Source organism: Myotis brandtii, unplaced genomic scaffold (genome assembly GCF_000412655.1).
Source record: "Myotis brandtii unplaced genomic scaffold, ASM41265v1 scaffold923, whole genome shotgun sequence".
NCBI classification, from domain to species: domain Eukaryota; kingdom Metazoa; phylum Chordata; class Mammalia; order Chiroptera; family Vespertilionidae; genus Myotis; species Myotis brandtii.
In genome coordinates, this window is record NW_005371804.1 from 1,206,970 (window position 1) to 1,216,743 (window position 9,774).

The 9,774-nt window shown below is 52.5% G+C and overlaps 1 protein-coding gene across 2 annotated transcripts in view; it reads right to left on the bottom strand.

Annotated features, from left to right (window-relative positions):
• The window catches only part of TMPRSS2 (transmembrane protease, serine 2), a 27,987-nt gene that overhangs the window by 12,743 nt on the left and 5,470 nt on the right, over positions 1-9,774 (bottom strand). For both annotated transcript variants that reach the window (XM_005885696.2, XM_005885695.2), the window contains exons 3-5: positions 6,872-7,094; positions 4,579-4,665; positions 3,105-3,224 (exon numbers count right to left, since the gene is read on the bottom strand). In XM_005885696.2, the coding sequence (XP_005885758.1) occupies positions 3,105-3,224; positions 4,579-4,665; positions 6,872-7,094 (430 nt within the window). The remainder of the gene's footprint in view (positions 1-3,104; positions 3,225-4,578; positions 4,666-6,871; positions 7,095-9,774) is intronic.

A 9,774-nucleotide genomic window follows, 5' to 3' on the forward strand; every position in this document is an offset into this window, starting at 1 on the left:
TGGGGGGATGTGTTCTGGGGGATGTGTTCTGGGGGATGTGTTCTGGGGGGTGTCTGTGAGCCCAAAGTGTAAAATGAGGGACCCACTATTCTCAGGCCTCACTCTCGCCTCCCATCTGTGCCCCTGACTCCCTGGACACGCTGACTGACATTATTCCTCCGTGAAATTCCGGCCTCGGTCTGATTATTTCCCAATGTTTCCGTGATGAGTGGTTCCAGGTGCCACGTGTTAGGTGAGTGGATAAGCCAACTGTACTGCACCCAGACAATGGGAGATGATTCAGAGCTAAAAAGAAATGAGCTATCAAGCCATGAAAAGACATGGAGGCCACCTCAATGCGTGTTACTCAGGGACAGAAGCCGATCCGAAAAGGCCGCGTAATGTATGATCTCATTCTATAGGACATTCTGGAAAAGGCAAAGCCATGGAGACAGTGAAAAGACCCGGGGTTGCCTGGCGCTGGGGGAGGGATGAGCAGGTGGGGCAGAGAGAACGTTTAGGGCAGTGAAATTACTGGGTACGACACTTCAAAAATGGAGACACGTCGTTATACATTTGTCCAAACCCACTGCCCAAATGTAAATACATTACACACTTGTCCACAGTATCGAGAGCAAACCCGACTGTGATCTCAGGACTGCAGTTAATAATGACGTATGGGCATCATCAATTATAATGCACGCACCCCCCTAACGCAGGACGTTACAGACCGGGACAACTCTGAGGGGGATGGGACCCGGTACTCCCTGCGCGATTTCTGTACACCTAACACTGCTCCAAAAAATAAAGTCTACCAGTGTTCAGAAGGCAACCAGAATTAAACTACTTCCAAAATTAAAGTAAAACTGACACTGACATGGTTGAAAGTGAGGGAGACAGTCCGTCTTGACTTGTGGATAACGTTTCCAAACATCTGCGTTCAAGGGCTAACTGGGAGAGGATGGGCGCACCAGAGAGCCCGCCCAGCCGGTCGCAAGCAGTGTGTTCTTTCTCAGGATGGTGACCTGTCTCAGCTTTACTGAGGTAGCACAGACAAATAAAGAGTGTGTGTATTTAAGGTGTACAAGTGTGTATATTTATGTTGTTCCAACGTACAAGTGCATGTGAAAGAAAGGCTGCAATCAAGCTGATGAGCGTCTCCAGCACCTCGGCCCGATTTTCCTGCTTCCTGTGGTGGTGAGAACACTTCGCCTGCCCGCTTAGCCGCTCTCAGGTGACTGCGGCACCTCGATGGCTCTCCCGTTCCCCCCCGATAGTGTAAAGCTCACAGAAAGCACAGCAGTGGACGCGGGAAGTGAGCCAACGTGGGAAGAAAGCGCCACACGTTGCTCGTTCTCCATGAGCGGTGGGTGGTCTCCGTGTCCGGAGCCGTGCGACCCGAGGAAAATTCCCTCCTTCCCCGGGGAGGACGGATTCAAAGCGCATCGCATGTGTGTCCTGCTCGAGTACAGACCACGCACGTCACGTCCATCTACATTGTTTTATGTGAATAACTGATATGAAAACTAGATAATAGCACAACCACATTGAGGGGGACCTAGAAATTATACACGCACAACCCTCCGACCCAGCAGGAAACGGTCCTCGAGGTGCTCACGTGCTTGGCGCACGTGTGTGACAAGTGGTGGCAGAACTAACTGTCCCCGGGAGGAGACTGGGACGGAGGGCGCGGCCACACGCAGGGACTCAAGTCCCGATTCCAGGCTGCGTGCCGGCTGGATGGCAGCCACAGGGAAATGGCCTTCACATGCAAACAATATGTGCTTGTTTATGCAAAATCTCTCCTGAAGGAGAAGCAAGAAACTCATATTAGTTGCACCTGAAAAACGAGGCAAGGCTGGTGCACAGGCATGTGTGTATGTGTACATACATGGTGCGTCTACATGAGAGTGTGTGCATGTGTGTGTGTATTTGATATGTGTGCACATGAGAGTGTGTATATGTGGTGTGTCTATGTGAGAGTGTGTGTGAATGCATGTATGTTTGTATAGTGGTGTGCATATATGACAGTGTGTGTGGTGTGTGAGTTGGTGTATGAGTGTGTGTGTGTGAGCAGAGTCGGGGGATGAAATCTCTCACTGCATACCCTTTGGGACTTCCTGAATTCTGACCCACTTGAATGTATTAACTCTGCAGGTATTTAAGTACATACAACTCACATGTTAAAGGAGAGCGAGGAAGAGACTGTCCAGGTAAAATGAGTCTGTCTCGCACATGCCCATGGGAAATATCAAAAGCCATTCTACCCGGAATCTGCACCACCCTCCACTCAGCCTCACAAACGCCCCACTTTCCGTAAGAAACGGTGACAAACACCATCGCTAACACAGAGGCAGGCACTCTGGCCCAAGTCTGAAGTGTGCGTGAGCCACTTGCCGACCGGGAGCTCCTGGCAGAGAAAAGGCCTTCGCCTGCAGACACAGGTGACCATGCGGCGGCTGAGGCCAGCCCGGGGCCCAGGCATGTGTGTGTATGTGTACATACATGGTGTGTCTACATGGAAGCGAGGACGAGCAGGAAGGGAAGCTTGTTGAGGGGGCCACAGGGGCAGGAGGACGACCACGATACGCAGTCTTTCCCTCCCGGCGTGCACTGCACGAAGCGTTCCCAGCTCAGAGGACCAGCCTTTACTCGGGGTTGGGCACCAGTGACGTCAGCTCAGAGGACCAGCCTTTACTCGGGGTTGGGCACCAGTGACGTTAGCCCCACTCCGGTACCCAAGCCTCACTCGCCCTCTCACAGCCACAAAAACTCAGTGTGCGTTCAACTTCACATTGTACACGGCTGCTCATTGTTACTGCCGTGTGGGACATCCGTGGCAGATGGGAGTGGGCATGTCCTGTCATGGGGACTGGCCCTGCCATGTCCCTCCCAACGCTGTGTGATGCAGAGTGAGGAGCACACCCCTCTGAGCCTGTCTCCTCATCTGAAAATCGGGGTTAACCCAAGGCTCCAGGTAGGGACTCATGATGTAATGGACATGGCCTGCACCATCATGCCCTGGCCACGGTGGACCCGGGACACGGTGGACTCCGGACACGGTGGACCCGGGACACGGTGGACCCCGGCGCCCAGCCCCTGGCCACGTGCAGCTTCCCACTCACCGCACTGGTTCTCGTCCTCCCCGCTGGGACAGTGCAGGATCCCGTCACACCAGAGAGAGGCGCTGACACAGGTCCCCGAGGAGCCACACTCCATCCCCGACACCGTGCACCTGTTCTCCGCTTGCAGAGAGATGGGAGGGAGACACCCGTCAGGCTCAGGAACCAAGGAAGCTGCCCTGCGCCCACCACAGCATGTCATCCGCCCCCCGCAACAAAAGGGAAGCACCCGTCCCCCTTCATTTAAGGAGGGGCTGTGTCCCAGCTGCAACATAGCAAAGAAAATGGGGCTGCAGCCCGGCCGTATAGCTCAGTAGGTGAGAGTCGTCCCAATAAGCCAAGGCTGTAGGTTCGATCCCCAGTCAGGGCACATACAGGAAGCAGCCAGTGAAGGCATCAATGAGTGGAACAACAAACTGATATTTCTTTTTCTCTCTCAAATCAATGGATAAAAATTTTTTAAATTTTTAAAAAAAGTCCTTAAAAAAAGAAAAGGAAACCAGGCTGCAGGCCAGCAAGGCAGAGCCCCTAGTCACGCTCCTCTCAGGGCCAGAGGAATGGCTCCCGGCCTTGGATTCGGGCAGGCTCCACGCCCTCTCTGCCCCACAGGCGACTCCCATGGGCCCTGGCTGCTGGGAAAGGCCTGGCGGCAGGAGGAGGGCAGGCTGGCCTGCAGCCACCACCGTGTCACAGGGCACCAGGTGGGGCCCCAAGGCGGGGAGCCTGCGCTCAGAGTGCCAGGCGGCACCTAGTGCCTCAAACCACTGGGTAAACGTGGAATGTCAACACCTCGGAAACGGCACGGGCTGTGACCACCCTCAGATTAGGAGGAAGCACGCAACCCAGGCAAGGAGGCTGCCTGCTTCCAAGAGTGGTTATTCGTGCACCGTCTCGGCTAAACGGAAGCAAAGAGAAGCAGCTTGCTATGTAAGAGGGAAACTCAGGAAGGGCTGAGGGAGGGAGCTCCAGCCCAGAGAGCAGGGCCACGAATGCTCAGCACCCAGCGTCAGCACCACCCTCAGATTAGGAGGAAGCACGCAACCCAGGCAAGGAGGCTGCCTGCTTCCAAGAGTGGTTATTCGTGCACCGTCTCGGCTAAACGGAAGCAAAGAGAAGCAGCTTGCTATGTAAGAGGGAAACTCAGGAAGGGCTGAGGGAGGGAGCTCCAGCCCAGAGAGCAGGGCCACGAATGCTCAGCACCCAGCGTCAGCAGCCCAACCCCAGCACCCAGCACCAACACCAGCCCCAGCACCCAGTGCCAGCCCCCAGCACCTAGGGCCAGCCCCAGCTCCCAGCGCCAGCCCCCAGCACCAATACCAGCCCCACCACCAGCCCCAGCCATGCACCCAGTGCCAGCCCAAGCACCCAGCACCAACACCAGCCCCAGCACCCAGCGCCCAGCCCCAGCGCCAGCCGAGCACCCAGCGCCTGGCCTCAATAGCGCCCTCTCCGGCGTCAGGGGCTGCTCCCCACTTACTGAACTTCCAGAGCAGGAGAGCGGCCGCCACTGCCCCGGCGAGCACGGCCACCAGGGCCACGGTGATGCACAGCACTTTCTTCGTCTCTGAGAAAAGGAAACACGCGCACAGTTCATGGCGGAGGCTTTTGAAGTCACGCTCTCAGACTTGACCCATTACCTGTATCATTTCGCATATCGAGAAATAATTCCTCATGCACTTAAAAATGTGACTTTTAAACGCATATCCTGGGAGGTCTTCATTGTTCCATAGCACTAAACGTTGTGCTAGAGCAGAAAGCCATGATGCGAAGCAGGGGTGGGGAACGTCTGCCCATGGGCCGTATAAGACCCTCGAAATCATTTGGTCTGGCCCTGCCAAGGCACTAGGGGTGAGTTAATTAAGTGATTGACAAAATACAGCAGGCTATTTTTTTTAATGCATGGATCTTTTTTATTAAATATATTTTTATTGATTTCAGAGAGGAGTTGAGAGAGAGAAGCATCAAAGGACTAGAAATTCAATAAACCTAGGAGCTTTTTTCACAGGAGGAGGCAGCCGATCAATGATTCTCTCTCATCACTGATGTTTCTGCCTCTCTGAAATCAATAAAACATATTTAAAAAACAAAAGACTTTGGAAAAGGAAACCAATGTTCTCTAGTCAAAACGAACTGACGTGCCATGGTGGGTCGGAGCGTAAGCCACAAGTTGGGTGGACAGGGCCACACGCCCACCCCCACCCCCAATTCCTACAGGGAGCTTTCGTTGGAGGAAGGCGGAGAGGTGGAGGGGAGGGTGAGAGGACACATTTAAACAGACCCTCCGACCCCCTTAGTTTATCCAGGAGGACAGTGGGCTGGGGAGGGAGCGGCGTGGGGAGACCTGGTGCACCCAGAGGTACACATCAGTGCTTCTGGAAGTCAGTCAGGCAAGTCCAGCTCTGGAGCGGAGAGACCAGACTAGGGCTCAAAGCCACGCCTCTTGCCTTTTGTTTTGTTAACACATTCTGCGAATTCCACAGTCTGCTCTCAAACCTGTGAACTGTGACAGGCTTAGGCTCACCTGGGGAGCCTGGTAACCACCGGAGATCCTGATGCAGATGGGGAGAGGGAGGCCTGACTGTGCAGCTTTAACAGGCTCCCAGGTGAGGTCAAGGGCACCGGGTCCGGGAGCGCCAAGTGCCACCCTGCCACCTTAGCTGACAGCGATTATGTCTTGGGCAGGCAGAGCGGCGTGAAAGAGGCCGCTCTCTCTGGGGAAATTCCAAATAGCCAGTCCTACCCATTGGCCAAGGATAATCTTTTCCCTTGGGCGACTTCCATGTGTGTCACTTTATCTAAGAAAAACACAGCTTGCCTGGCGAGTTAGGGAATATTAAATCGGGGAGGCTTGACCTCTCAGTGTGTGGCGGGCGATCTGCCCAGCTCTCGCGAGGAGCATGCGGGCAGCGGCTCCCCTGCTGTTACCTTTGCTGGACAAGTGCTTTGGAATCAGTGTTGGCTCCGTCCAGAGTGCTGGTTTGCCACTGTATCTGTTGTTGAGTTTAATCATAACTTACTGTCCCTTTACCTTCATCGTCATCCACTTAGTCTATTGTTGATTCAGCCCTGCTGTTTCTGGTGTCAACGGTTCCCACCACAGGCTTGTTGACCCTCATTCTCCAAAACCTAAACTGTCAGATGTGTACACATTGTGCTTCAACAGGAAATACCACCAATGGCGATGGCTGTTGCTAAAGCAGCGGTTCTCAACCTGTGGGTCGCGACCCCTTTGGGGGTCGAACGACCCTTTCACAGGGGTCGCCTAAGACCATCAGAAAACACATATATAATTACATATTGTTTTTGTGATTAATCACTATGCTTTAATTATGTTCAATCTGTAACAATGAAAATACACCCTGCATATCAGATATTTACATGACGATTCATAACAGTAGCAAAATTACAGTTATGCAGTAGCAACAAAAATAATTTTATGGTTGGGGGTCACCACAACATGAGGAACTGTATTAAAGGGTCGCGGCATCAGGAAGGTTGAGAACCACTGTGCTAAAGCAAACAGATACATTGAGTTCAAGAATGGCCCTTGTACTCCGAGAGGCCCTGGGGCAGAAGGTGACACCTGGCAGCTGACAGCTCTGACACCGGGAAGGGCAGGGCGAAGGGTGAGGGGAAAGGCATGTCACACAGCCCAGCCCCAAGCCGAGGAGAGATGGCCACAGAGCTGATGGGAGCGGACAGCCCACTAGAGAAGGCCGACCCCAAACTTGGGTTCCAGTAAAGGAAATAAATGCAAAACAGGTTCCTACTTGAGGTGCACAGTGTCCTCGATGGGGACTTGGGCTGCGTGCGGACGGCAGGTGTCGAGGTGTTCGTCAGAACCCTGGGGGCGTACTGGGGCACCGTGGGCGGGTAGTAGGGAGCTGGATACACCACGTAGGCACTGGGGTCCACAGAGGGCCGCGGCGGGTACAGGTTTTCGGGCTGGTACCCATGGTTTTCGTAGTAAGGCCCAACACCTGGTGGTAATCCCTAAACAATAAAAAATAAGATGAACAATATGCAACCCTAATGACCCTAATTATACCAAAAGCCAAACTTACCTAGGAGTAAGGCTAACCAAGTTTTCAATTAATATTCATTTCTTTATTGAGGTACTAGAGGCCCGATGCACGAAATTCATGCGGGGGGGGGGTTGGTCCCTTACCCCAGCTTGTGCCCTCTCCAATCTGGGACCCCCTCGAGGGATGTCCGAATGCTGGTTTAGGCCCCATCCCTCTGACAGTCGGACATCCCTCTCACAACTGGGACCGCTGACTACTAACTGCTCGCCTGCCTGCCTGCCTGATCGCCCCTAACTGGCCCCTGCTGGCCTGGTTGCCCCCTAACTGGTCCCTTGCTGGCCTGGTCGCTCCCTAACTGCTCTCCTGCCGGCCTAATCACCCCTAACCACCTCTGCCTCAGCCCCCGGCGCCATGGCTTTGTCCGGAAGGAAGTCGGACATCTGGAAGATATTCGGTCGACCCGGTCTAATTAGCACATTACCCTTTTATTAGTATAGATAATTGACATGTAATATTATATTAGTTTCAGGGGTACAACATAATAATTTGATATTTGTACAAATTGTGAAAATGATTACCACAATAAGTCTAGTTAACTTCCATCACCATACATAGTTAAAAATTTTTTTTCTTATGAGAACTTTTAAGATGTATTTTTTTAAGAGCTTTCAAATGTGCAGTACAGTATCGTCACTACAGTTACTGTGCTGCACATTCCATTCCCGGGACTTTTTACTTTCTAACCGGAAGTTCATACTTTTTTGACCCCCTTCACCCATTTCACACATTCCCTTTTTAAGAAAAAGTGTGGCCCTAGCTGGTTTAGCTCAATGGGTAGAGCGTTGGCCTGTAGACTGAAGGGTCCCAGGTTCGATTCTGGCCAAGGGCACATGCCTGGGCTGCAGGTTCGATCCCCAGTAGGGCGCGTGCAGGAGGCAGCCGATCAATGATTCTCTCTCATCATTGATGTTTCTATCTCTCTCTCCCTCTCCTTTCCTCTCTAAGATCAATAATATATATATTTAAAAAAAAAGAAAAAAAAAGGAAGAGTGTGGAAGTCTGGGAATGAGTCAATACCATGAAAATGGGGTACAAAGTTACCAACTAGCGATACCAGAATTATAAATATACCCATTTTACAGAGTGACACGTGAGTGAGAGGTTACCAAATTTACCTATGCATGTTACTTGCAAATTCCTTTTGTATCTCCTCTTCTCTTATAAAAGTATATCACGTGTACTCACCATCTCTTATTAAAGGTCCTGTACCTGGTTTACAACTGGGGGCTGCTTAGTTCTGCCTAAATAAAAACTTCCTTATGCAGCACATGCATTTTGTGGAGAGTATGTGGAATTTCTGGGTCCAAAAGTGGAAGGTACGGCCCCAGCCATTGAATTTTATTCTCAGCTGCAGCCTTGGGCTGGTTTGTGTTCTTAGAAAGCCCTTCTTCTCTTTCTACTTAAAAATTGCCTCTCCAGGCCCAGCCAGGCAGCCAATCAATGATTCTCTCTCATCATTGATGCTTCTCTCCCTCTCCCTTCCTCTCTGAAATCAATAAAAATATATTTTTTAAAAATTGCCTCTCCAGGTCTACCCTTCAAGACACGCCCCCCCCCCTTCCCAAGCAGGCCACTCTAGACCCTGCCAGCCTTCGACCCTCAGACCCTCACCACGTCAGCACCTTCAGTCACCCGCTGGCTGGGAGGTCTCCAGGCCGCCTTTCTTCCCCTGGTTAATTTCTCCCCTCGGGTCTTGCTGATTGTGATCTCAGAGAGGACCCGTACTCTGAGCAGAGGCAACTCAACGCTTGGAATTTTAAACGGAGCCTTCAGGGACATGTGATTATGAAGAAGTGAGCCAAATGCAGGCTCCCAGCGTCCACCTTCCCTTAATAACTCACCAATGCTCTCCTTCTAAAGTCTAAAGAGTATAAGTCTAAACCAAGCAGCAGACAGAGAGAGAAAACGAGATGTAATCTCCCACCTAACCAGAGGTAAAACAAGCGGTATGTGTGTCCGGCCCTATCGGAGGCATCTGAGAACATGGCGTCCACCAGGAAAGGCTGCAGCAAGCACGGGCGTCCGTCCTGGCAGATTCCCATGCCGCGGACTTGGAATTTAAAATGGACCAGGAATATATACACCAGTAACAACTAAGGGCGGGGGAGCAACGGGTCTATTTTCCAGATACAGGACCTAGAAAACTGTTAGTAACCCCAACTCTTCACTGAAGAGTTATCCCAGGAATAAGGTGAACCTGTGAGATACGATGGCGCAGGAGGAAAGTGCATTCGCCTCCAGTGGGGGGTTCCAGGGAGAGAGAGCGCCAGCCCAGCGCCCCCGTCAGTGAGGACCTGTCCCAGTGTATCAGGGGCTAGGCTACACGACCGTCTGCTGGCCCATCTTACCCCTCTTAGCACCATCCTGCCCCCATCTGCACCCACACCACCCCTGTCCTGCCCCACTCCCACCCTTAAGGCAGGAAGAGAAGAGGCCAAGGTGAGAACCCTCCTCTCCCCACACCCACCCAACAGCTTCGGGACTCTCCTCTGAGCAGCTGCTGTGCGGCCACGCCCTGCCTCCCGCTCACCTGTGATGTACAGAAGGCCGTGGAGCACACACAGTCCCGACAAACAGCTCTTAATGTT